This window comes from Urocitellus parryii, chromosome 11 (genome assembly GCF_045843805.1).
Source record: "Urocitellus parryii isolate mUroPar1 chromosome 11, mUroPar1.hap1, whole genome shotgun sequence".
Lineage (NCBI taxonomy): Eukaryota > Metazoa > Chordata > Mammalia > Rodentia > Sciuridae > Urocitellus > Urocitellus parryii.
In genome coordinates, this window is record NC_135541.1 from 43,979,400 (window position 1) to 44,007,052 (window position 27,653).

The following is a 27,653-nucleotide window of genomic DNA, read 5'->3' on the forward strand; positions in this document are numbered from 1 at the left end:
ATTTTTGAAATCATGCCCCCCAAATTTGAGACATTTTGCTCAGAGTTGCAGGCTTAAAGGGCTTATTGAAGGACTAGGAAAAGGGAAAAGGGATCATTCTTTAAGCAGAGTGGGTACTCTCAGAGCAAAGAAGGACAGCATGACCCTCTACCTCCAGTTCAATGGGGGGGCCCCAGGGAAGTTTCCAAAGAGTCCTGCTCAGGTCTATCTCTTGACTTTTGACTGACAGCAAGATAACATCAGACTTTCAAGCTACCACTGTGCATGAGAGCTTTAGATTACTTTGGCCCAATCTGACTGGTTTTAACTGGAACCTGTTTTTAGGGATTTTATGGTGAGGGGGAATAATCTGGGAGATAGGTCTGTGTAAGGGTCAAGGAAGTAGCCTCCAACCCCTTTAAGAGTAATTTGTGCTTTTATAGCATGTGGGCCTGTAGGCCTCCAGTAGATAATAGGTTGTTTGCTGAGGAGTGTAACATATCCTGTTGATTCAAGCCAGGCAAGGCTGCAGGTAAATTGCTTTTTTTTTTTTTTTTTTAAGGAAAGTATATGGAGGTCAGCACAGTGGGTCCTTTTTTGTGGTGAGGGGGGATTGTACCTAGGGACTTATGCAAGGCACGCACTCTACCAACTTGAGCTATATCCCCAGCTCACAGTGGGTCCCTTTTATAGATATTCTTTTAGCCTCTGTGTTCCTACTGCTCAGGGCTGTGTGTTCCCTATCACTGAAAGTGAACATCCTTATCTTGTTCCAGATCTTGGAAGAAAAAAACGGTCTATCTTCCTATCAGACCTAGAGAGACTCTTGTCTCAAAAACAAAGAAAAACAAAAACCCACAAAAGCAAAACAAAACAAGGGAAATGTTAAAATGTATTGTAAAATCAATACTGTATTTAGAGTCGAAAGACTTTGGCTGGTGCTAAATTTGAGGTACTAAATCTACCAGGTGCCTAGTTTTTTCAATAAATGTGATGATGTTTAAGTTAGCATCTTGCATAGATAGCTAGCCAATACTGCTCGATTAATTTTTTAAAAAAACTAAATAATAATAAAAAAACTCCTACAATTGTATTCTTCTCTGCCTGAAGAAGGTTGCGGATTGACACTTAGTAAATTTTATGTTGTGTCATCAGATATAGAAAACACAAGGTGGATAAGAAAATGTGGGAAAGAAAGGGGTCAAAGGACAACGTGCTAGGTGGATTTGACTCCGTGGTTTCAGCAATATCCACCTTCGATTTTCTTGGTTTGGGGTCTCGCTGTCAGCCCCCCCCCCCCCCACCACACCTGTCTGGCATCTTCCTACTCGGTCAGCGCCAGGTGCCCCCACCACGAGGAGTTTCATCTGACCTCTTGGTCCCCACATTCCACCCCTCAGGCTCTTTAACATCTTTTGCCAGTGGAACCACACCTGGACAAAACAGTGAAGCCAGCTGGCCTCCCCGCGGGGAAGCGGCCTCCCCACTCCCAGACTCTCTCTCCCGCCGCCCCGCCCCGGTCGGGGAGGGTCCGGCTGGGGGAGGGACTGCAGGTGAGGCGCCCTCACCCTGGGCCTCTCACTTCCGCCCAGGTGAGAGAAAGCGGCCGCCGAGCCCGCCAAGGGCTCCCACCCGCGCATCCGGAGGAACAGGTAAAGCGTGGGGTCCCAGCACTGTGGGCGCGCTCTGCTCCCCGGGGATCCCGGTTCCCCGAGGCCGGCGGGGACGGCGCCTCGCCCGCTTCCCGAACCTGCCTTCCCGGCTCCCAGCGCGCCTGCCCGGAGGTGGGTGGGCCCGAGGCTGCAGACACCGCGGGGCGCTCGGAGGGGCCGCGGCGCGTGCGGGAACCCGCTGGGGTCCCGCAGTCCTCTTGCGTTGGTCCGGCGTCACCCCACCGCGGACCCCGCCCCGCCGCGCAGGCTCGCGGCAGGGCCGGGGCAAGGGAGCCGCCCCGTCTCCGCAGGCCTCCCCGGCCTCAATTCCGGCCGGCTGCGCTCCGGGACGCAGGGGTTGGATTGTGCACCCAGATCGGTGCCTTCCGCTGCGCCCCCAGAGCTGGGCGGAGTCTTTTCCTCCACGAGTGACTGTGGAGGGGGTGCACAAGTGGTGCCCCGACTCGGGAGCCCGAGAAGAAGCCGGGCCCAGCTGCGGGCCGACTGGGCGACTTGGCTCCGGCCAGGTCTCGGCCAGGATCTGCCAGCCCCACTGCGCAGATCCGCAGGACTCGGCGGAAAGGGCTCTGGCCTTTGGGAAAATTACAGGATTCCTGCTTCAAGTCAAGCTCAGGAAAACATTCCCAACAGATCCTTCCCACCCTTCAAAGCACCAGCCCTCGGGGTACACGCGGCGGGTCAAATTAACCTCCCCCTGGTGTGTTCAATTGGCACTTTTATCCCTCCCTAGAAGGCCCTTATCACTTCGGATTCGCATTTCTAGTTCACTGGTTTGTCTCTGTGATTGAGGTGCGCTTTACACGGCCTGATTTCTCTAGGTTGCTTCTCACCTGCGTTTGGGGTCTGCTCATTGGTAGGTGCGCAACCCCTCAGTCTTTTCCTGAATGAAGAAGCCTTCTGGAGACCTAGAAGGGAAATCTCAGTAGACCACATTGAAGGCGGACGAACCCCCTATTGGCTGCCGGTTCTTTTGCATGCGTCTGGTTTAAAGGGAAGCTCTAATAGAGGAGGGAGTTAAAAACAAGTGTAGTTATTTTGCAGAATCAGAAAATGTCAGGTGAGGTGGTGACCTGTAGTTAAAATGAGATTTATGTTTCCAGGACCCTAATGGCCTTTATAAGGATCATAAAAAATTTAAAGTAATTAGAAAGTTAATAAATGTGGACACGAAAGGTAATTAATGGGTAGAATTTATAAAATGAGTTTCAAAGAGATTTACCCTGTCTAGATGCTTTTAGCGGTCACAGAAAATGGGGCTTATCACCAGAAAAATAGTTTTGTTTAAAATTGAGAAGCCATAGTATTGAGCTCTTGTCTGTGTTTAACAATGCCTTAATGAGGCATTGTTATGTATTTAAAATCATGTCATGTTTTTATCATTAGTCTTTTTATGATGGTTGTGCTAGGAATTAAACCCAGGGCCTCCTGGATGCTGAGCAAGTGGTCTACACTGAACTGCAACCCCAGACCCTTAATATTTTTGTAACTATGAAGTTAGCATATTCATCGCAGGAAAATTGTAGAGAATTGTCAGAAGAGCAACTACAGGCACCCAGAAGCCCACTCTCTATTGAAAGAAAATCACTAATAACATTTTTTTTCCATTTGCATTTTGAAGTTAGAAATATCTGTGTATTGTCTTGTAGTCAGTTCACTTTTAAATACACTTGAGACTTTGAGTGGCTCAGAATTTCCTAGTCCTTAAAATTGTGTTTAAGCATTTAATAATAATTTTTTTTTTACACAAAGGAGTTCAGTTTGTTTACTTAATACTTGCTCACTTTGATAGTAGAGGAAGTTCTTTTGAGAAAACAGGACTATTCTGCTCTCATATTGAGATTGTAAGACTAGGGCTACATCTTTCTGTCTGTCTTCTTCTTTTTTACTTAGAGGTTTTTGTGTAGATTTAGATGACTTTTTAAAAGCTCCCATTTTAGGTTCTGGTGAAAATGGAGAGAAATTTAGTGCCTCTCAGTTCCCTTTCTTTTATTTTCATCTATTTTTGTGGTGCTGGGGATCAAACCCAGTGCCATGGGCATGCTAGGTATACACTCTACCACTGAGCTATAACCCCAACCAATATCATTTCTTTTTGTAGGTGGGATGTATCAATGCTGAAGAGATAGAGCTCACTTTTTGTTGTTGTTGTTTATACAGCTGTGAAGCCTGCATAGTTTGAAGACATGGAATTAGGTCCTCTTACCCTATGATTTTTGGCAAGTTGTTTGATTCTGGTCCTCTATTTTCCCATTTGTAGTTGATCTTCTGAGATTTGGGGTAGGTAGAAATAAAATAATGTGCCTTGTAATTGGTAAGCTATTATTCTCCCACTTTTTGCTCCTCTATTCTGAGGTTTAATTCTGATAGAATTATGGAGATGCAATCTTTTTATGCATAAAGCTCAATTCTGTTCTCCCAGTTGCTTTGACCATATGACCTGACAAACAAAAGTCTTTTCTGAAAACACTGTGCAGGGATTTTTGTGAAAAGGTCTAGGTTAATACTCCTGTCAACACAGTAAACCACTCGCACATGTGACTACTGGGCTCTTGAATGGGACTATTTGGTTTTTGACAGAGTGTAAATGTAAAATACACATTAGATGTTGAAGAGATTTAGTATAGAAACAATTTAAAATACCTTCACAAATTTTTATATTATTTAATATTGAGATGATTATCTGTACTGGGTTAAATGAAGTGTATTTGAAGTTAATTTTACCTGTTTCTTTTTACCTTTTTCATGAGTCTACTAGAAAATTTAAATGTGTGTCACATTACATTTTTGTTGAGTAACACTGGGTGAGAATTCAGTATGTTTTTATCCTTAAAAGTCCTTAAGATGGTTTAGTTTACTGAAGCACTTACCCTCTTACCCTTTGTTAATTTAACAAAGCTCATAGATTACATATAAACTGATTTTTTAACTCTAACTTATAGGATGTCTCTGTATAATCTCCTCTCTTGTATTCATTGCAACGGTGAAGAATTTTATTGTTCAGTCTTCTCAGAAATGACTGTTATTAAGTACACAGCAAAACCTCAGCTACAATTTATTAGCTTCCTTGAGGCCCCCAAAATATCTTATATCATTTTGATTGAAAAGAGCTGTTCATTTGTTGAATGTGTACCAGTTGAATATTCTGCTGTATCTCATTTAGCCCTTTTTACTACAAATGTATTAATTTCTATTAACTTTTTAAAAACTATCTAATTTTTATTGAGTCTGTGTTATGAGAGGAAGTTGAAATAAGTGAATATTGAGGGTCAGGTTGACAACCCTCCCCCCATGTTAATTCCCTCCAGTTGCAAATTTTTTACTATTTATTTTTGAAATGGTATCTTCTGTGTTGCCCAGGCTGACCTCAAAATCCTGGGCTTAGTTGATCCTCCTGCCTCAACCTCTTTTGAATGATGGGGTTATAGATGTGAATGATCATGCCTGGTTGTACTTTTTTTTTTTTTTTTTAATTTAACAAAGCTCATAGATTACAGAAACTCCTTAGTTCAAGAATTAGTTATCAAAACAGATATTTAGTTCTTTCTTTCTTTCTTTTTTTTTTTTTTTTTTGTGCCAGGGATTGAATTCTGGGGCACTTAACCACTGAGCCATATTCCCAGCCCATTTTTAAAAATATATATTTTATTTAGAGAGAGGGTCTCACTGTGTTGCTTAGGGCCTCCCTAAGTTGCTGAGACTCAGCCTCCTGAGTCACCGGGTTTTATAGCGGCTGGATAGTTAGTTCTAATCCTGTTTTTGTGTTAGTGACCAATAGGAAACAATCTAAAATGCTTGTTAATAGATTGGGTGTGTATTCCTATGGTGGAATGTTATTTAGTTGTTACAATGACTAAGAAAGAACTACATTTATCATCATGAATACATTTTAAAGACTGGAAATTGAGGAAATTGTCAAAGAATAAATACATAGCAAGCCATTTATAAAGTTTTAAAAACCTGACAATATTATTGCAAATAGAGATACTATTTTAAGAATTTCAGATTTAAAACCTGTGAATATTAAGTGCATGTATTTGGGAAACTCTCTTAAGGTTTTTTTTTTATTTTTAAATTTTTTTCTCTTAAGGTTAAAAGAAATTAGTAAGTTCTCTGTGAGATGAGCACTCTTTAACGTAGGTCTTGCCCTTAAAAGTCTTGCCATTCGCTTTGATGCTTCTTGCCTGGTTTTCTAGATAGCTTTTGGTCCGTAGCCTTTCAGGGATAGGTCAGGTTTTTTTTTTTTTTTTTTTTTTTTTTTATTGCTTGTTCAAAACATTACAAAGCTCTTGACATATCATATTTCATACATTTGATTCAAGTGGGTTATGAACTCCCATTTTTACCCCGTATACAGATTGCAGAATCACATCGGTTACACATCCACGTTTTTACATAATGCCATACTAGTGACTGTTGTATTCTGCTACCTTTCCTATCCTCTGCTTTCCCCCCTCCTCCCCTCCCCTCCCCTCCCCTCCCCTCCCCTCCCATCTTCTCTCCCTACCCCATCTGCTGTAATTCAATTCTCTCCCTTGTTTTTTTCCCTCCCCCCTCACATCCTCTTATATGTAATTTTGTATAACAATGAGGGTTTCCTTCCATTTCCATGCAATTTCCCTTCTCTCTCCCTTTCCCTCCCACCTCTTGTCCCTGTTTAATGTTAATCTTTTCTTCATGCTCTTCCTCCCTGCTCTGTTCTTAGTTGCTCTCCTTATATCAAAGAAGACATTTGGCATTTGTATTTTAGGGATTGGCTAGCTTCACTTAGCATAATCTGCTCTAATGCCATCCATTTCCCTGCAAATGCCATGATTTTGTCATTTTTTAGTGCTGTGTAATACTCCATTGTGTATAAATGCCACATTTTTTTATCCATTTATCTATTGAAGGGCATCTAGGTTGGTTCCACAGTCTAGCTATTGTGAATTGTGCTGCTATGAACATCGATGTGGCAGTATCCCTATAGTAGGCTCTTTTTTTTCTTTTCTTTCTTTTTTTTTTTAATACTTATTTATTTATTTTTTAGTTTTCGGTGGACACAACATCTTTGTTTGTATGTGGTGCTGAGGCTCGAACCCGGGCCGCACGCATGCCAGGCGAGCGTGCTACCGCTTGAGCCACATCCCCAGCCCAATATAGTATGCTCTTTTAAGGTCTTCAGGGAATAGTCTGAGAAGGGCAATGGCTGGGTCAAATGGTGGTTCCATTCCCAGCTTTCCCAGGAATCTCCATACTACTTTCCAAATTGGCTGCACCAATTTGCAGTCCCACCAGCAATGTACAAGTGTACCCTTTTCCCCACATCCTCGCCAGCACTTGTTATTTGACTTCATAATGGCTGCCAATCTTACTGGAGTGAGATGGTATCTTAGGGTGGTTTTGATTTGCATTTCTCTGACTGCTAGAGATGGTGAGCATTTTTTCATGTACTTGTTGATTGATTCTATGTCCTCCTCTGAGAAGTGTCTGTTCAGGTCCTTGGCCCATTTGTTGATTGTGTAATTTGTTATCTTATTGTCTAATTTTTTGAGTTCTTTATATACTCTGGATATTAGGGCTCTATCTGAAGTGCGAGGAGTGAAAATTTGTTCCCAGGATGTAGGCTCCCTATTTACGTCTCTTATTGTTTCTCTCGATGAGAAAAAACTTTTTAGTTTAAGTAAGTCCCATTTGTTGATTCTTGTTATTAACTCTTGTGCTATGGGTGTCCTATTAAGGAATTTGGAGCCCGACCCCACAGTATGTAGATCGGAGCCAACTTTTTCTTCTATCAGATGCAGAGTCTCTGATTTGATATCAAGCTCTTTGATCCATTTTGAGTTAACTTTTGTGCATGGCGAGAGAAAGGGATTCAGTTTCATTTTATTGCATATGGATTTCCAGTTTTTATTTCCCTTAATGCACACGGCTTTGATGATAGGAACTGTGAAGGACTTCTGGCCCATGCTACTTTGGAGTAATTTTCTGAAACTTCTTATGAAGATCCAAGACAGAGTGTGTTAGGAGAAGGAGGTGAGATAAGTGAATGTTGAGGGACAATGTTGTTGACAAATGTTCCTGCTGTTTATAATTCGAATAGTCTCTCCCCGCCCCTTTTGGTACTAGGGGTGCTTTACCATTGAGCTGTATCTCCAGCCTTTTTTTTGTAGTTGTAGATGGACAGTATTTGGAGATGGGGTCTTGCCTCATTTAGTTGTTGAGGCTGGCTGTGAATTCATGATCTTCCTTCCTCAGCCACTAGAGCTGCTGGGGTTACAAGGCATTCACCACTACTTCTCATGCTGCCTCTTCTCACATTTAATGTAGCTGTTTGTTGAAAAGGTCATTAACATTGGCTACTGAACCCCACCCCCCAACTTAACACCCCCCATTGTCCTCTGTTTCCTCTATTTTAACTTTTTTTTCATAGCATTTCCCTCTTTTTTTTTTAATTGTAAGGAGTTTCTGTATTTACAAATGGAAATGATAATACATTGTTAAGAATATAAATGGGAAAATTTTATACAGAGTGACATTGTATTGTATTAGACATAGTAGGTATTAAAAAAATTAATGCAGGAGAATGATTTTGGGGGAAAGGCAGGAGAAAAACGGGGGGTGAAGGCTGGTGGATAGGACATCTAAAACCTAGAGTGGCCTATTCCATAGTTTGCTAGGATTATTTTGAATAGTAGAAACATTCCAAAAACTGTATGACCAGAATTTCTGGAGAAAAGTTAGGGCACACATTTGTAGTGTGCTGGAAACGGAACAGAATTTTTGGAAACTAATCATTAATCACTGACCATTAGTGAAGAGTCTGAATGCCCAAGGTCCTTTTGTGGGGGACTGGCTGCATCATCAGAGAACCATAAGTGTGAAATTTGCCCAGTTTTTTTTTTTTAAATTGTTGCTTGTGGGAGAAAACTGTCACCAAGAGGAATGTGGAAGTATACCATAGAGCAGTTTAACTTTATTCAAAATTGGCCAAGTTACAGGGAGTGTATGGATTGAAGAGATTCATAAAATTAGTATCTGGCTAATTGAAATATTCCGAAGAACTGACTCAATTTTTAGTTCTGAGTTTGAATTAACATGATGTCTTTCAATTTTGATTCCAACATTTCCTGAATGTTCAGTGTTAAATGAACTTCAGCATTGCATATGGCTTAAGCATTTAGCCCCAAATGTCAGTATTATTCTGGAATTTATGTCTGTTTCCAAAATTCTAGGGATATAGTGTTTTGACAGTGTTTAAAAAAAAAAACACATTATTTTTGTATCTAAAGGGTTTAGAAAGACCTTGATCATTTGGTAGGAAGCCAAGGCAAGGACACCTGAATCTGTGTGTGTATGGCAGCAGATGTATGTATGTGGAGTCTTGGTGGGCAAACACATTGCTGTTTGACTAGGAGTTCTTTTTCCATTTAATCAGTACTTCATAAATGCTGAACTTTGAGGACAGGGAATGACAATTAGACGCATCCTGAGCTTCACTCTCCAAGGGAAGTGATAGGAACTTAAAGCTGTTCATGGACTTCCATTTTTGAGTGACTTCTGAAATCATGACTTTATACTTAATGGCTCATCGATTCTTTGAACTGCCTAATTCATTGAGCTCTGGGAAATTTCCATTTAGGAGTCATGTGTAGTCTAATTGTGATCTGTCCAATTCACACATGCATTAGAGACTGAATACCTGTACTTTCCCCAAGGAAGTAGCCAGGATCTTTTTTCTCCTAAAATTTCAAGATAGCAAATCGGATGTCTTGTTAAATCAGTGGGGAGTTACATTCTTGTGAGTAACTGGGGGTCAGAAAAGTGTGTTTCTTGGGGTCCTTAATTTGCCTAAATTCTTGATCTAAGGAGATTAATAAATCTTTCCAAAGAGTTTTCAAGCAGAAATTTAAATTAAATTTCTATCTGTCAGCTTTCCCCCCCGGCAAATGATTCCATTAATTGGTATTGGCTAAAAACATGGATTTTTCATAAAGCCACAATATTATAAGAATTTCCTTCAATCAAATCCTTCGGTGAATCAGATATGAAAAATTCATGGCCTGAACTCTCTTGATCAATGATGGAGTGGAAACTGCTGAGCATGATAAACTTCTCATTCTTTTAAGGCTGTTATGACTATGGGGACAGTGGTACGCTGTGGCGTTTTAATGTCTAACTCCTGCCAATTGTAGGTAACTGATGACCTGCTGGACTCTCCTTTACAATGTTTAAACAAACTTTAAATTCCCTTCCATAAGCCCTGCTAGTTTCTTATTAAGAATATTAAATTTGGCCAAAGATTTTCTATGATAATACCATGATTTTCTATGATAATACCATTTAACCCAAGTGCTACCTTCTGGGTGTTTAGCTGTGGAGATTACTTGCATTTCTTTCATATATTCTTAGAGCTTTAGTCCTCTCCCCTAGTTGTTACCTAAAACCATGGAATTATAGTAGTTTTCCAGGCGCGCGCGCTCGCGTGTATGTGTGTGTGTGTGTGTGTGTGTGTGTGTGTGTGTGTGTGTGTGTATAATAATATACCCCCCCACTTTCTGGAGATGAAACCAGCACTTTGTGCATGCTAGGCAAGCACTTTGTCACTGAGCTATATACACTTTTAGCCCAGCATGTTTTCAATGTTCTGGAAATGTGTGTTTAAAAAAGTTAGAAGACTACACTGATCAATACTATTATCAGAATTACTTTTTAAAAATAGAAATCTGAACTGAATACTTCCTTACTTAAAAGCCTTTAATTACTTCCTGTTGCCTCCAGGATAAAGACCAGTCGGCTTAGCATTATTTAGAAGGACTCTCTCAAAGCTGTCCATCTAAATCAGTGCATCTCAAACTATCAGTGGTGAAAGGTCATGATCTCTTCTCCTCAATCTTTCAAAGACTGATTTTTAAGAAATCATTTTAAAAATGAAATATAAAAAGATACACAAAATACAATGCCATTTAAAAAATTACTAAATATAATGGACATCTTTTACTGTGCCATTTTGCAGGAAGGTTTCTAAATGCTTATTTACAATTTTGGTACTTATTTGTGGGCCAAGCATCAATTTGCAGTTTGTATTTGGAACGCTGGTCTAAATTACTTTTTCCAGGCTTTCTGCTACATCTAGAGACTTTACACTGGATTATTTATAGCCATGTATGTGAATGTGTGTATATACATACACACACCACTGAAATTGTAAAGTAATATATTTTGGTATAGTTGTCATCACCTGCTGACCAAACATGACCTATTATCACATGACTATGGCTTTTTAAAGAAATCTGATGGATTAGTTGGGGGGGATTTGTCTCCTTCCAACCAATTTTTTTTTTAAAAATTTTGGATCACCCAGAGACATCTTTTTTGTGGGGTGGGATTAACAGACAAATTCTGAGCGATCTGTACAGAAATATTTTTTTCCTAAGAAGCCTTTTCTGTCTTGGGACTCTAATTCTATACTCCTTTAGTTACACAAATAGAAAATGTTTGAGTATCCCATTTCCCAGCCAGCCATGCCCCATAAATTCTCAGATTATTTACAAAAAGCAGATATAGCCTGACATTTTAGAATAAGGGACTTTGTTATCTATCAGCAACCTTAAGTGTGTTTGTTGGGAGGTCTGTTTTGAGGGGAATCTCTCAAGTTGAAAGAGTGGGCCACAGGCAGGCTATAAATGTTTCCTCTTCACTCCCTTTTGGTATACTCGGACCTACTTTATTATTGTAATGACTGATAGTTTAAATTTTTCAAAAGTTTTGCTGTTAACAGTGCAGGGGCTGGGGTTGTAGCTCAGTGGTAGAGTGCTCGCCTCTCATGTGGAGGACACTGGGTTTGATCCTCAGCACCACACACACACACACACACACACACACACACACACACACAGAGAGAGAAAATAAAGGTAGTGTGTCCATCTACAACTAAAAAAAAATATTAAAAACAAAAAGCAAGCAAACAAAAAAAATCCTTAAACCAAAAAAAAAAAAAAAAACAAAAAACAAAAAACAAAAAACCCAGTGCAGTAGCTGGTGCCACATGCCTGTCATCACAGCAACTCTGGAGGCTAAGGGAGGAGAACACCAAGTTCAAGGCCTGCCTGGGCAATTTAGACCCTGTCTCAAAAAAAGGACTGGGAATGTAGCTCAGGGATAAAGCTCCCGGGTTCCATCCATAGTACCAAAAAAATAAAAGCAATAAATATGCTTGCCATACAGAGTGTCTGTTTGCAATTATTTCTTTAGGAGAGACACTCAGAAGTAGACATTCTGGGTAAAAGAAATGAAAATCAAATATATGTTAATACATTTATTGACATTGCTAAATCTTTTTCCTAAAAAATTATGCTGATTTATACTCCAGTCTCTTTTTTCCATGATATCTGGAGCATAGGGTATTGTTGATCTTTAATAAATTAATAAATGTCAAGCTTATGGCATCTTAACTGTTTTATGTTTTAGTTTTTTTTCTTTGCTTTAGAGAGGTTGATATGTTAATTACCACCAAGCTGCTCTTGTCACTGTTTTTGGGCTGTATACTGTTATAGAAAAGTATAGTGCCATCCTGGCTGCCTCTGTTATTCAGTCACCTATCAAGGGGTCGTTGTAAGGGTTGCTGGAGTGAGTCAGCACATCAGAAGCAACTTGAGATGCCCTGTTTAGCATTTCTTTTGGAGGTTCCCATTGAATCCAGTGAGCATTTGGATGGACTGCTTGGACCTTTTATCAATGCTGATGACATCCCTTCTGTTTTTTTTTTTTTTTTTTTTTTAATATTTTTTTTAGTTGTAGATGGACACAATACTTTTTATTTATTTAGTTTGTTTATTTTTACGTTGTGCCAGGGATCAAACCCAGTGCTTCATGCGTGCTAGGCAAGCACTCTACCATTGATCCATAACCCCGGGCCCCCTTATGGTTTTTAGTATGATTTCTTGCTTAATGAGTTTAATTTAGAAGATAAGATCTCATTCAACCATTGTATCCAGGTTGATGTAAGAAAATTTTGATTGTATAATACTCATTCTTTGGTTCATTTCAGCAGTGTATCGCTAATAAAAAGGATTTGCGACAAAATGTCATTTTGGTTATAGCAAAGGGAATTGTTAGCCTTTTGAGCCTTGATTACATTACATTTTAGGCTAATTTGAGCAAATGACTGGAATTAAAAATCATCATCCATAAAGTGCTGTTTTGGGTGGCTTCCTTCTGGAAATTCTGATGACTAGTAAGAGTCTAGGATACTTTTTTTAATCTCTAAAATTTTACACTTTATTATTATTGTACTGGGATTTATTTATTGTTGTTGTTATTATTATGTATTAGGGATTGAACCTAGTGGTGCTTAATCACTAAGCCACATCCCACATCCTTTTTATTTTTTATTTTGAGACATGGTCTTACTAAGTTGCTCAGGGCTTCACTAACTTGTAGAGCTGGCCTCAAACTTGTGATCCTCCCACCTCAGCCTCCCAAGTCACTGGGATTACAGGTGTGTACCACCATACCCAGCTGATACTGGGAATTGAACCCAGGACCTTGCACATGCTACTTTTTTTTTTTTTTTTTCGTACTGGGAATTGAATCCAAGGGCACTTAATCACTGAGCCACATCCCCAGCCCTATTTTGTATTTTATGTAGTGACAGGGTCTCACTGAGTTGCTTAGTGTTTCGCTGTTGCTGAGGCTGGCTTTGAATTTGAAATCTTCCTGCCTCAGCCTCCTGAGCCTCTGGGTTTACAAGCATGTGCCACTGTGCCTGGCAAGTGGTCTACTATTTAGCTACATCCTCAACGTTTTTTTTTTTTTTTAATTTTTAAAATTTTGGGACAACATGTTGCCAAATTACTTAGGATGGCTTTGAACTTGTGATCATCCTGACTTAGCCTCCTGTGTAGCTGGATTGCAGATGTGTGCCACTGTGCCTTATTTCAAATGTTCTTTTCCAACTCAGCTTCCTTTAAAAAAAAAAGTAAAATTTACATACAATAATGTATACCCTTTAATGAATTTTTATAAATGTATACATCTGTATAAAAAGTATCCCAATCAAACCATAGAGCATTTCCTTTTTACCTAAAACCTTCCTTGAATCCCATCCCAATGTAGGGGAGGAAACATATCTTTCCTTCTACCCTTCTATGTTCTCAGGTCGGGCCGCTGTAAAAATGAATTAGAAATAAACCAGGTGTGGTGCACAGCTGTGGTCCCAGCTACTTGGGAGTCTGAGGCAGATCCCTTAAGCCCAGGATCAACCTGGGCAATAGAGACCTTGTCCCCCAACCCCAGTACCTCTTTTCAGCAGCACATATACTGGAGTCAGAACAATACAGAGAGGATTGGCATGGCCCCTGTGCAAAGATGACACAAATTTGTGAAGTGTTCCATGTTAAAAAAAAAAAAATAAAAAAATCACATTTGTTTAATATAAGTTTTATGTGAAACAGGAGTCTTCATGAGGAAATGAAACCCAAAGAAGCAGTTAAACCTCAACATTTTAATACTAGTTTTGATGAAGAGTAGAGTTGTAGAAAAATATATAATAAGTTTGAATCCCAAAAATAGTATGCTGGGGAATTAGGATTATAGCTGTGTGGCCAGCACATGCTTGGCATGCACAAGGGCCTGGGTCCTATTCCCAGCCCTGTAGGGGGAGGGAAGAAAACTGACAAAAACCAGACAAACTGTGATGACTCCATTCATGAGAAGCTGGATAACTCACAGACTAACCATAACTATAAATTTGTTTACTGGAGCAGTGTGGAAGAGTGTTGACTAGTAATGGGGTTCAGAACATGCTACCCCTAAATACCATGCTTTGGTGTGTTGATGATCATCAGCTGAAGCAATATGAGAAATAACAGATGCAGGAAAGACTTCCTCGGAAGCAGGTCGAAAGCTCCTCACCTGAAAGGTGGTGGTGTCCTTCCTCTGCCCAGAGGACAAAAGCATCTTTATCTCCAAAGATGGGCACATCGAGAAAGCTCAGTACACAGGCCTAAGTCTTCCCTAGTTTCCTCTGAGCTCAGACTCCTGTTGCCCTATCACATTTTTCTGAAATTCTCTTTATCAAAACTAGTATTAAAATGCTCAGGGTTAACTGCTTCTTTGGGTTTTTATTTCCTTATGAAGACTCCTGTTTTCTATTTTTCCTTTTTGTTTCTGAATTATTTATATACTCTTATTTATTTATCCATTTGTTATTAGAAATTTGGGTATTCTAGTTTGGGGCCTTTATAAAGAAAACTGCTATGAACTTTGTACAAATCTTTTTGTGGACATATATTTTATTTGGGTAGATATTTATGAATGGGAGTACCAGTGTATTTTTAACTTTATAAGAAATTATTTTTCTGTACATTTAAAGAAAAAACTACCAAATAATTTTCCAAAGTGATTGTGCCATTTTACATCCCTTAATTAGCAAAATATAATTTTAGTTGCTTTGCAGTTTTGTCAACACTTGGTATTGTGTCTTTTTTTGGTTTTTAAAATTAAGCCATTTGAGTGGATAGGTAGTGGTACCTCACTATGGTTTTAATTTAAATTTCACAGGGACTTTTGGTGAATGTTTTTAAAGTTTTCTTTAATTTTTCTGCAGGACTATAGACATATTTACTAATGGAATTCATCTTTGTATTTAATTTTTTTTTTTTAGGTTTCTTTAAAGGTGATTGAAACAATTAATCCAAAATGCCTGAAAATCCTGCCACAGGTATACTAGATATATAGTTTTGTTATGAAATTAATGACTGATTCATAAATGGAATATGAGATAGTATTTAACCTGTCTTCTGTTTATTCTTCTTCAACCAAGATAAACTGCAGGTCCTGCAGGTCCTTGATCGCCTGAAAATGAAATTGCAGGATAAGGGTGACACTTCACAGAATGAGAAACTGAGTATGTTTTATGAGACACTAAGGAGTCCTCTCTTCAACCAGATACTCACACTGCAGCAGTCCATCAAGCAACTGAAGGGGCAAGTAAGTTAGCATGGAAGAGCTCTGTTGATGTGTAAAACCAGTGAGAAAAGACAGGAGGAGACGATCAAGGACAAGCTGTCTGTGACAATCTTGTCTCAGCAAAGACCAGATATGGGCCTGCAGCCTGTGGGTAGCATTAGCATAGTTAGTTTTAAAATGTTGATAATCAAGCGGGTGTGGTGGCTCATGGCCTGTAATCCCAGCATCCTGGGAGGCTGAGGCAGGAAAATCGCAAGTTCAAAGCCAGTCTCAGCAACTTAGCAAGACCCATCTCAAAAATATAAAAAGGGCTGGGAATGTGCTTAGTTATCAAGTGCCCCTGGGTTTAATCCTCAGTACCAATCAATCAATCAATCAATAAATAAGATAAAAACTAAAAACGGTATTGATAATAAATTTTATGTTGAGCTTTGGAATATGGGTTTTGTAAACATATAAAGGTTAGATTTGAGAATTCTGAACATTTTCTTCAAAATTATAAAATGGTGGTTAACTTAATTTTTTTTCTTTTGGAGTTGGTGATTGAACCCAGGACCTTGCAAATGCTAAGCATGTGCTCTACCACTGAGCTATATATCCCAAGCCTCTTGACATTTCTTCTTCTTTTTTTTTTTTCCTATTTAGTAGTGGGGATGAACCCAGGGGCAATTTACCAATGAGCTATATCCCCAGTCCTTTGAATTCTTTATTTTAAGGCAGAGTCTCATGAGTTGCTAAGACTGGTCTTGAACTTGGCACCTTCTTGCCTCAGCTTCTTGAGTAGCTGGGATTATAGGGGTGCACCACTGCTCTGGGCTTGATACAGCTGTCAACATAATGGAATAAAGGTTCTTTATTCCATTATGTTGACAGCTGTATCAGCCAGTGATATTTTTAAAATCCTGTTTTTTTTGTCATTATAGGATTCTTTTCTATTAATGTTTAAGTGGCTCTGTGACTCACTCGCTATTAATCTTGTGTCAGTTTCTTAACCCCTGAGTGCCTCATTTTTCATGTTCATGAAAATGAGATAATGATATTTCATAGAACTATTTTCAGGATTAAATGAGGTTATAACATGCCAGAGTCTCAGTACAATACTTAGCCCTTAGTAAGTATTCAGAAAGTACTGTTGTTGTTATTGATGTATACTATCTATGGATTTTTTTTTTGTGGCATTGCATGTGGAAATGTACAGATAAATGCCATAGGGCTTAGTGTCTTGCACTTATACTACGGGTTGCATCTGTGTGTGTGAAGGGTAATGAGATGTTAGTGTACATTCTATGAACTTGGGGTAGTCATAGAAGGCAGGAAACAAGAACAGATTTTAATGTATTTGACATTTTTGTGTAATATTAAATTTAGAAATTTTAGCCTTATGAGCACACAGATTCGTTTGATGCACCTTATTTCTTTCATACGTGTTTTTTAACATACAAATTATACCCATAATGAGCAAAAGAGAATATGTAATAAATAGAAATGATTTATTTTTTGAAGGTTTCTTTGATGGTTCTCTTGTTTTTCTCTCCACCAGCTCAGCCATATACCCTCAGATTGTTCAGCCAACTTTGATTTTTCTAGAAAAGGTTTGTTAGTGTTCACGGATAGTTCTATTACAAGTGGGAATGCCCACAGGCCCTGTAATAATTTAACTGCATCTGGGTTGTTTCCGTGGACCGCAAAGTTGGGAAATGAAGACTTTAACTCAATCATTCAACAGATGGCTCAGGTAAAGTTATACCTTGTCATGGGAATATTTAGCTTTATCTTTTCTGTTTCAGGTTTAAAAAGAAACCCACTCTTTTTGTCTTAACATGTGTTATGTATTTGCTTTTGTTTTTATGTTGAAAGGAGGAATTGGCACCCTTTTCTAACCTGTGTGTTGGAATTTTATTATCTTAAAATCACACAAGAAAATGTCCATGTGTGAGGGAGGAGAACTTTTAGGAAAAGACTTCAATTGAACACATCTCTATTCTTGTAAGGAAGGAGACGTATTTATTTTTTGATACTGGGGATTGAACCCAGGGGTACTTTTACTACTGAGCTCCATCCCCAGCCTTTTTTACTTTTATATTGTCTTGCAAAGTGGCCCAGGTTGGCCTTGAGCTTGTGATCCTCCTGTCTCTGCCTTCTGAGTCTCTGGTATTATAGGCGTGTGCCACTGTATCCAGCAGGAAGAAGATTCTTACTGGTTTTGATCACAAGATGAAACATTGAAACAGTTTTAAGTTTTATATCAAAACAGAATTAGTGGGAGTTGGAACAAATACAATTTAGAAAATTGGGGGGAAAATTGACAGTTGTAGCTTCTGCTACCTTAAAAATTAAATAATAGTCGAACTTTTGAATATGTTTTGTGTTTGTTCAGCAGTCTTTAAAAATGAAACTTGTGTTTGAAAATTAAAAAGAATCTGTTTAAGATGTGATATTTAACTAGTGTACTGGACTACTTTTTTTTGCTTAATACTTCTGGTCCCTTCATGCGATGATCTTGTTAGTTGATTACATTTATAAATTCACATAAAAGCGATTATTAACTAAAGTAATAAAATACCTACATGTCACAGGTAGAACCAATTTGAATGGTGGCCTTTCCATAGTCTTTTGAATTGATTGAATAAATGGAATAGTAATTCATCACTATAGAATTAAAACCAGAACCCTAAAGAGTTGCTGGTTCTGTGTAGGCTTAATACTAGTGTATTTTTGATATATCCAATACACTTTTCCTCATTAAAAAATTGTATTTTGCATCAAGAGAATTTAGGGAAATTCAATATAAAAAAGTAATTGAGAATTTACTGTGGGAAAGAGCATTTTTCTTAGGCATTCTCATCCAGCTTGGGATTCATCCCGAAATGTGAATGAAGTGTGAAAATACCTCTTCAATTCCCAAAGGTTACAGTGCTGCACACTCTCTTTTGTGTTCTACTGAAAATAATCAAGTTAGAGAGTTCCTGGAATAATGTATTACTGAAATGCTGAGTTATTTTGAGTTTATTTGGTTTTGTAGAGATGTCTTAGAGAAGCTATTTTTCTGCTAAGCAATTTCAGTTCTGTGGAAAGGGTGCATTGGTTAAATATAGATTCATTGACATTTATATTTTTCTTTTATCCCCCTTCATTAGGGCCGGGAAATTGAATATATCGATATAGAATGGCCTTCAACTGGAGGCCTTGGATTCAGCGTGGTGGCCCTTAAAAGTCAAAATCAGGGAGAAGTTGATATCTTTGTGAAGGAAGTACACCCAGGGAGTGTAGCAGACAGGTAAGGGTGGTGTTTATTTTATACTCTGCTAGTTTTTTTCTGATGATTCTAAAATCATTATTATACAAGAGTATAAGAAACTAGTGCTAAAAGCAGTAACATAGCAGCTAACAATTCCTTTAGCACTTCCTGTGCGTTCGTCAGGCCTTTTGTAGATGCTCTTTCATTCACTTGTGGCTGCGGTCCAGCAGTGTAGGTGTTACTACTCTATTTTATAGATGAGACAGGTGAGGTTCAGAGAGGGTCAGTGGTTTTCCTGTAGTCACAGAGCTGTTAATGCTGGGACCATGATATGATTCTAACAGTAACTGCAAAGCAGTTAGTGCTCTTTCCACTGTATCACTCTCACCCAATTGGTGATCACTAGGATGGTAATCTTTTTCTTTTTTTGTATTGGGGATTGAACTGAGGGGTGCTTAAGCACCCCAGCCCTTTTAAATGTTTTTATTTAGAGACAGGGTCTCACTTAAGTTGCTTAGGGCCTCGCTAAGTTGCTGAGACTGGCTTTGAACTTGTGATCCTCCTGCCTCAGCCTCCTGAGCTGCTGGGATTATGGGTGTGCATCACTCAATGTATGGGAATCATCATTCTCATTCTGCATACTACATTGTTTATTAAATTGATAGTTATAACACATTATTGATTATTATGCTTATTGTTAAGAGGCCCCTCAATCTATGTTATCCTTCATGGATTGCACTTCTTTAGGTTTTTAAGAGTGATATGCAGGCCTTATATTTTATCTCTATTTGATTTCCAGTCTTTGGTTTATTATTCATTTAATAAATAATACTATTCACATGTGCCTGTTAAATAAAAGCAATGTCACAGTGTATGATTATAAAAATTCTCAGCCAATAATATAATTTCGAACTCACATTCTCTGTTTATGGTGATTACTTCTAGTTTCCCCAATTAAAATTGGATATAATGGATTTTCATGATTTTCCATCTTTATTCTGCCATCTAATGTTGCATTTCAAATGTTTTGTGGGTCCATAGCTGTGGTCAGATATATTTTAGAAACTCTATCCTGTCTGTTCTTCAATACTGGGTGTACATAGTTAGGGTGATCTTATGATTTATTGTTCAAGTTAGGATGGTTTTGGGTTGAAGTGGCATGCTGTTAATAATGAAACAGATAGTAGGTATAAACTTGAACTCTTCTTAGGCAATACAGAATATATCTAGACTTATAATTGCTTAACATTAAGCTCATTTAATATTGGTTAGCCAACTTTTTTTTTAATTCAAATTTTTTTCCTTTTAAATATTAGGATATAATTAATATAAACTTAATTTTAAAGTGTACAAGGTCATGGGTATTGTTATATTCACAATGTTCTTCAGCCATTCCCACTCTTTAATTCCGGTACGTTTCAACCACCCAAAAAAAGGACCTTTTAATATACCTAGTTCCTTCTTCCTCCATCCCCTGGCAAGCACCAATCTACTTTCTTTCTTTTTTTATCTTTATTTTTTATTTGCTTTTTATGTGGTGCTGAGGATCGACGTGCTAGGCAAGCGCTCTACTAGTGAGCTACAGCCACAGCCCCACCAATCTACTTTCTTTAAACAACATGTATTAAGTTCTTTGTAACACCTTGGAAAGTACTGATCTAATGTATTATTGTCCTTCCTGACTGTGTTATTATATACTTGGTGTTTAGATGCATGAATGCTCTTGATGAAACGTTGAGCAGCATTCCATGGCATGGGGGTTGAGTCTTCACTACAAATTAACCTTCTAGTCCCATAATCTTCAGGCATGTCTGCCAGTGATCCATACAGTTGTCCTGTTTTTCAGCATCAGCATCTCCATTCCTTTATAAGATAATTGTAAGAAGCTGTCTTAGTATGTTTTGTGCAGTGATAACAGAATACCTAGGACTATACACATTTATAAATAACACATTTATTGGCTCATAGTTCTGGTGGCTGAGAAGTGCATTGTCAAGGTGTTCACATCTGGTGAAGGTCTTTTTGCTGTATAATTATGTGGTGGAAGCCAGAGGGGGAGAGGAGACAGAAGGAAGGGACAAGCTGGCTTGTCCTTTTGTAAAGAATCAGTCCCACCATGAGGGTGAATCCTTAATGGCCTGATTGCCTCTTAAAGGTCCCACCTGTTAATCCTGTTACCATGATAGCTAAATTTCAACATAAGTTTTGGAGGGGACAGACATTCAAACAGCAGCAAGCTTGTCAAATACCTTATCGACATGTTACTATTCAATATCCCTATCATATTTCCCTGATCTACCACATAGGAAATTGAATACATGTAGCCTTTGACCCCGAGGGCACAGAAATAGAGCCAGTAGCTATGAGGCAAGGTTATTTATGGTAGAGAATCTTTCATTAGAAAAGGATGACTTAGCCAATGTGCACATTGGTGCATGCCTCTCATCCTAGCAACTTGGGAGACTGAGGTAGGAGATTTGTAAGTTCAAGTCCAGTCTGGGCAACTTAGGGAAATCCTGACTCAAAATGAAAAATAAAAAGAACTGGACATGTAGCTCAGTGTTAAAGTACCTCTGAGTTCAGTACTGGCTTTCAGTATTGTTAAAAAAAAAAAAAAAGGAACTTATAGTTTCATTAGGCAAAGAAGTCTTGTAGTATTAATCTGAATGTTGGTTTTCTATCTAGCTGTGTGACCTTGGTCAAGTTACTTATTTTGCTAAAAATTTTAGTAGTTGTGTGTTTTTTTTTTTTTTGGGTGGGGGAGGAGGGGTAACTGCAGATTGAATCCAAGGGTGCTTCACCACTGAGCCATATCCCCAGGCCTTTTTATTATTTTATCTTGAGACAGTCTTGTTAAATTGCTGGGGCTGGCCTCAGACTTGAGATCCTCCTGCTTCTGCCTCCTAAGGCTTTTGGATCACAGGCGTTGACACTATGCCTAGCTTAAAATTTTGTTTCTTTGATATGTAAAATGGCAATGTTATGGTAAGATACAGATGAAATAACATTAATAAAGCTGGTTGAGTAGTGCTCAACACATAGTAAAGGCTTCTGTATTCACATGTTCCTTATTCATGGATCTAATCAACCATGATTGAAAATATTTGAAAATCATGTTTGTATTGTCATTTTCCCGTAAACAATACATCATAACAATTTTTCATATACCATTCATACTGTATTAGGTATTATAAACAATTTAGTGATGACTTAAAGTATACGGGAGAGTATGCATAGGTTATTTGCAAATACTGTGTCATTTATATAAAAGATTTAAGGATCATGGGCTTTTTGGTATGAAGTAGTCCTAGAACCCATCACCCCCATGGATTTTGAGGGATGAATAATAGTATTTGCTCCTCTTCTGGCAACATACAAAGTAGCATGATTTACTTAATACAGTTTTTTTTCTTTCCTCATATTGGGATTGAATGCAGGAGTGTTGTACTGCTGTGCCACATTATGAAATTTTATTATGAGACAGGGTCTCACCACGTTCCTGAGACTGGCCTTGAACTTGCAGTCCTTCTGCCTTGGCCTCCTGAGCACCACTGCCTGGCTTAATAAGTTTTTAAGACACTATATACATCTTCCTATTTTCCTCCCATTAATAGGGTACTGATTCGTTGTGGGATGCCTGATGATTTATATACATCATTATTTCTGTGGCTCCCAACATACTAAATAGCATATAGTAGTGGCTTAGTATCTATTTGTTTAATGAATGATAAGTAAGTGAGCTCTCATTTATTTCTGTTATTGGGATTTTGAATAATCAAAGAACAAAGTTTGTGTGCCTGTATGTTTGAACTTTTGCTTTCACTACATTAATAGAGGGAAAAAAACAAAACAAAACAAAAAGTAATGCAGTAGGCTAATAACCTGAGAAAATACTGTAGATGGTGACTTTAATATTCTTTGCCAAAATACATTAAAAAATATATAACAAATTGAATAACAAATGATATGGCTAATGTTCCCACAGATGATAGGGAAGATATGGAAACGTGTAATATATAGGAATACAGAAAACATTTACAAAGAACTTCTCAAATTTTTACCAACTCATCTTGCTGACTAGAAGATAATGAGGAAAGAACTGATGTTTAATGCTTTCAAATGAAAGCCTAGCAGGCATGGTGGTACATACCTCTAATCCCAGCAACTTGAGAGGTTGAGGCAAGAGAATTTAAGTTTGAGGCCAGCCTCAGCAACTTATTAAGACCCTATCTCAAAACAAAACAAAACAAAAAAGAGGGCTGGGGATGTGGCTCTGTGGTTATATACCCCTGGGTTCAATCCAAATAAATAAATAAATAAATAAATTTTTCTAAATAAACATAGAAAATTTTCCAAGTAGAAACAAATTTTTGCCATATTTTTGTTCAGTGGACAAAGAAAAATCCCCAGATATATATTTATTTTTTCCATGATAAATTAAAGTAACTTATAAAGATGGTTTACCAAATTTAAGAAAAACAAATATTTTAAGTATGTTATTTTGCTGCTGCTTTAGTAACTACTTTTTGTTTTACACTCCATAGTACTCTCCCTGCAAGCTGTTTTTTTTTTTTTTTGTTGCTTAATTTTGAACCCAAGGCCTTGCATGTGCTGGGTATGCTCTCTATCATTGAGTCACACTTCTAGGCTTCCCTTAAGCTTTATTTTCATTTTCTTTTTTATTTTGGTACCAGGGATTGAATTCAGGGGCACTCAACCACTGAGCCACATCCCCAGCTGAAAATCATGTTTGTACTGAATGGGTACAGACATTTTTTGTGTGTGTCTTTTTTTTTTTTTTTTTTTTTGGTCATTTTGCATTTTATTTAGATACAGGGTCTCACTGAGTTGCTTAGCATTTTGCTGTTGCTAAGGCTAGCTTTGAACTTATGATCCTCCTACCTCAGCCTCCCAGGCCACTGGGATTATAGGTGTGCACCGCTGCACCTGGCTCCTCTAAGTTTTCTTGAAGAAACAAAATGGAAGCTTTTCTGTGAGGAGCAGCTTGTATTTTTAATAGACATTGTTCCATATGGCACTGTTACACACCTGCTGGAAAAAGTTGGGAATTAGAAGTAGTAATAAAAGGTCGCAGTGAATGTATGCATAGGAGGAAGAAGCCTTGAGCAAAATAGTTAGAGAGGTGCCGGGAAGCTTTCCCTGCACAGGGGCAGTATATCTTCAACCGCCTATTCATTATTTAACTTTTTAAAATTTTTGCCCAGGATGGTCTTGAACTTGTGGGCTCTTGTGATCCTTTTCCTTCAGCCTGCAGAGTATCCTGAATTGTAGATGCCATCATGCCTGGCTTTTAACAGATATTGAATTTTGATTGTATGCTATGTTTTGGGTATAAAATGTTAAACAAAAGAGACATTATTCCAGCCTGCTTGTAGTCAATTATTATGTCTCAGTACTTTGTAGTAATAGGTCTGTGATTACAAATTGAATGTTTCCAAAAAGAGGAGCTTGATGATTTGAGTGGATAAGAACCTTGACCAATGGCAAGGAGTAAGGTGGCTTCTCAGAGGCAATGGGAGACTTAGACAGCAGGGTCTGCAGAGAGCAGAATGTGTTGGGGAATGGAATAGCGAGACTATGGGCCATTACCCCCATGAAGAGATGGAACACAGGTCCTGTGCTTGGAGCATGACTGGTTATTTATTTGGAGGAGAATAATACAAGATGATGCAGAAGGGGCAGAGGGAGAGGTAGGTACCAGCCATATAGTGTCGCGACCCCTTGCCCGCAAGGAGGACGCGACTCAGGAATCTTCTTTCAGCAGTTTATTCAGGTCCTTGATACTTTTTCTTCTAACTCTCGGATGCCCCTCCCAGCCTTAATAAAGCACCTCAAGCCCCAATGCGAAGCTGCCACGATGCAACTTTCTCATAGGGTGCTGAAAAACCATGTGCCAACTCTCCCAAATTAGGAGTTGTTTGTCACAAACCACAGCGGAGCCAGCGCCATCTTGTAATGGCAACCATAGTCTGCAAAAGCGGCAGAAGCGGCTCACCACAATATAGGACCTTCTAGATATGCTAAAGGGTCTTCATGATCTTGATCAGCACTTCCTTTCTTCTGAGGACTTTCCACACAGAAACTTGACTAACCTGCTGGCTGTCAAAGTCATGGAAATCCACTATTTCTGAATGTTGTGTGATGGAGACACAGAACTTGTTTCCTCTTGAATGGAAAGTGTGAATTAAATATGTGTGTGTGTATAAAAATTAGTATGAGGGAGCTAAATTGCATATATGTTTATATGGTATAATTATGTATAATTATATAAAATACAAATTAGTGTGGGGAATTTAATTGTATATGTAGTATAATTATGTATTAATATATATGTATAGGTAATTGCATGGAGGAATTAAGTGGAATGTGTCAAAAAAAATCCAAATTTTCCTCTGTAGCTTATTTATCCTGGATTGAGTTTATGTTCCCAGAGCAGATTTTATCTTGGAAAGGATGGATTCTAACTTGGAGAGAAAGGAAGTGTCCTTGAAGATTATTGGGTAGGGGAAAAGGTAGATTAAAATAGATTGATTTCTAGAAAATAGAAAATCCATGGGTGAATTAAGGACTTATGAAAAATTAGTTAGATCAGGGCTAAACAGATTTAAATGTATCTCACTCATTTAGAATTAATTAAGAGATTCCCTAGATGAACATGCTGTGAATAGAAATTTAGTTGAAGAAGTTAGAGAAAGGGGGACATGGAGATGGAAGAATGGAAATGATTCCTGGGTATTGTCCTGTAGTATTTACATTTAAGAAGAAGTTTCTTTAGTACTGGGGAGATGCTTCACAAGCAGCATTCTCAAAAAATATTCTAAAATTATAAAAATCTAAAATTATAAAAATCTAAAATTAAAAATAATAAAAAACTATAAAGTATGGAAATATAGTTAGTAAAAATAGTAAGTAAAAATAAAAGTCTCAAGGTACTTGAAACTTTCTTTGGAGATGTGCTGAGATTGAACCCAGGGCCTTGTGCATGCTAAATATGTGCTGTACGATTGAGCTTATACCCTAGTGCTGAAACATTTGAATTTTGAGCATCCCGATACAACTGAGAAATATCTTAGAATGCTTTCTTTTCTTTTTTCCCAATACTGGGGATCAAACCCAGATTCTCACACTGTATGCTCTCTACTACTGCACTATACCCCCAGTCCATAATGTTTTCTTTTTTGTAAAGACAAGGTCATAGAATATATACACTTTTACATCTTATTCTCACCTTAATATGTCATTCCTAATATTAATGAAAAGATTTTTAAACAACATTTTTAATGTTACATGATTTATTGTGAAAGACTATTTTAGTATCAAAAATTGGAATATTAACTGGGCATAGTGGTACCCACCTGTAATTCCAGATACTTGGGAGGGCTGAGACAGGCTTGAAAGTTCAAGTCCAACCTTGGCAACTTGATTCTATCTCAAAATTTAACAAAAGGACTAGGGATGTAGCTCAGTTGTAGAGTGCCAGTATGTTCAATCCCCACTACTGCCTCAAAATAAATAAATAAATAAATAAATAAATAGATAGGTAGGTAGGTAGGTAGGTAGATAGATAGATAGATAGATATATTGAACTTGCTCTTTCCAAGGAAGACTCTAAAACATGAGTACCTGTCTCCAGGAAACTTAAAATCCAACAGGGAAGGACTTAGCTAACTCTGTAGGCAGCATGCTTAACATACCTGAGTATTTAGTGGTGAACGAGTGGTTCAGAACATTGTGGACTGAGATATGAGACTCAACTGAATGGTGACGGATGGAATTGAATTTGGCTGAGTAGAGTAGAAAGGTATTAGATGTGGGGGGAACAGTTTATACCAGAGCAGGAAATGCCAGACATATTTGAGAGAGAAGTCATAAGTCAGAGTAGTTGAAGAAATAGTTTGTGTGGACAGAATCCAAGTAGGAAGAGTACTTAGGGGCAGAACATTGAGGCCTTCAAGACCAGCCAAGTTTACCCTCTGTCCTAGAGGTCAGTATTCTTGATATTCTGGTCCATGACAAGGTTTTCCTGACCTGCTATGAAATGAGAGAAAAAAGGAGGCAGGGGGCAATATAATGGACCCTTCATAATTCAAAATTGTATTTGTGAAAAGGATTACTTTATTCTGAAATAAATCCCTTGCTGTATTTTAAGAGGTAAAAATGTTCCTTTTATGAAACAGGCATGACAGGAGTTTGTTTTCATTTCTTTTATTGGTTAGAAATAGCTGATCATTACACATTTTTGAACTGGAAAAGATACCAGCATGAAGAGAGCCTAGAAATGTAAATCTGATGGAATTTTGCAAATTAGATTTTAGATGTAGGAATGGAAAGGAGGAGATGGGTGGATCCAAAAGAGACAAAGAAGGACAAGGAAGTGTTAGGGTACTGTTGCTCCGCCAGCAGGAATACTATTTCAATGGTACTTGGAAGATAACAGTCAAATGCAGTAAACCAGGACAGTAAATTGTAGACTATCCTTAGAATGCATGTTATCATAGCAGGTGATGACTATGCTTCAGAGTCAGACTCTTCAGATAAGGTGTTAAGGTAGTCTGAGCTTTAAGTTTTTGTATGTAAAACTTAACTATTTTAAAAGGTGATTGTGAGGATTATACGAGATAATAATTCATGTAAAGCACTTAACACAGTACCTGACTCCTAAGGGCTCAGTCAATTTTAATTATAGTAGTGCTTTTTTTTTCTTTAGAGATTGTTACTTTTTTTTTTTTTTTTTTTTTTTAGTTGTCCTTTTAACCTTTGTTAGTAGTTGGGAGATTGGTTTGGGAGAGAGAAAA

The 27,653-nt window shown here is 38.1% G+C and overlaps 1 protein-coding gene and 1 non-coding gene across 2 annotated transcripts in view; both read left to right on the top strand.

The window, feature by feature from the left end:
• Nucleotides 1–1,556: 1,556 nt before the first annotated feature.
• The window catches only part of Patj (PATJ crumbs cell polarity complex component), a 331,415-nt gene continuing 305,318 nt past the window's right edge, over nucleotides 1,557–27,653 (top strand). The window contains exons 1-5 of the mRNA XM_026407227.2: nucleotides 1,557–1,631; nucleotides 15,295–15,351; nucleotides 15,454–15,620; nucleotides 17,140–17,334; nucleotides 18,737–18,876. Coding sequence (XP_026263012.2) covers nucleotides 15,330–15,351; nucleotides 15,454–15,620; nucleotides 17,140–17,334; nucleotides 18,737–18,876 — 524 coding nt within the window. The 5' untranslated portion in view covers nucleotides 1,557–1,631; nucleotides 15,295–15,329. The remainder of the gene's footprint in view (nucleotides 1,632–15,294; nucleotides 15,352–15,453; nucleotides 15,621–17,139; nucleotides 17,335–18,736; nucleotides 18,877–27,653) is intronic.
• Nucleotides 13,925–14,030, top strand: LOC113195628 (U6 spliceosomal RNA). Its single transcript, XR_003302429.1, has one exon. It is a non-coding gene; the product is annotated as a U6 spliceosomal RNA (small nuclear RNA).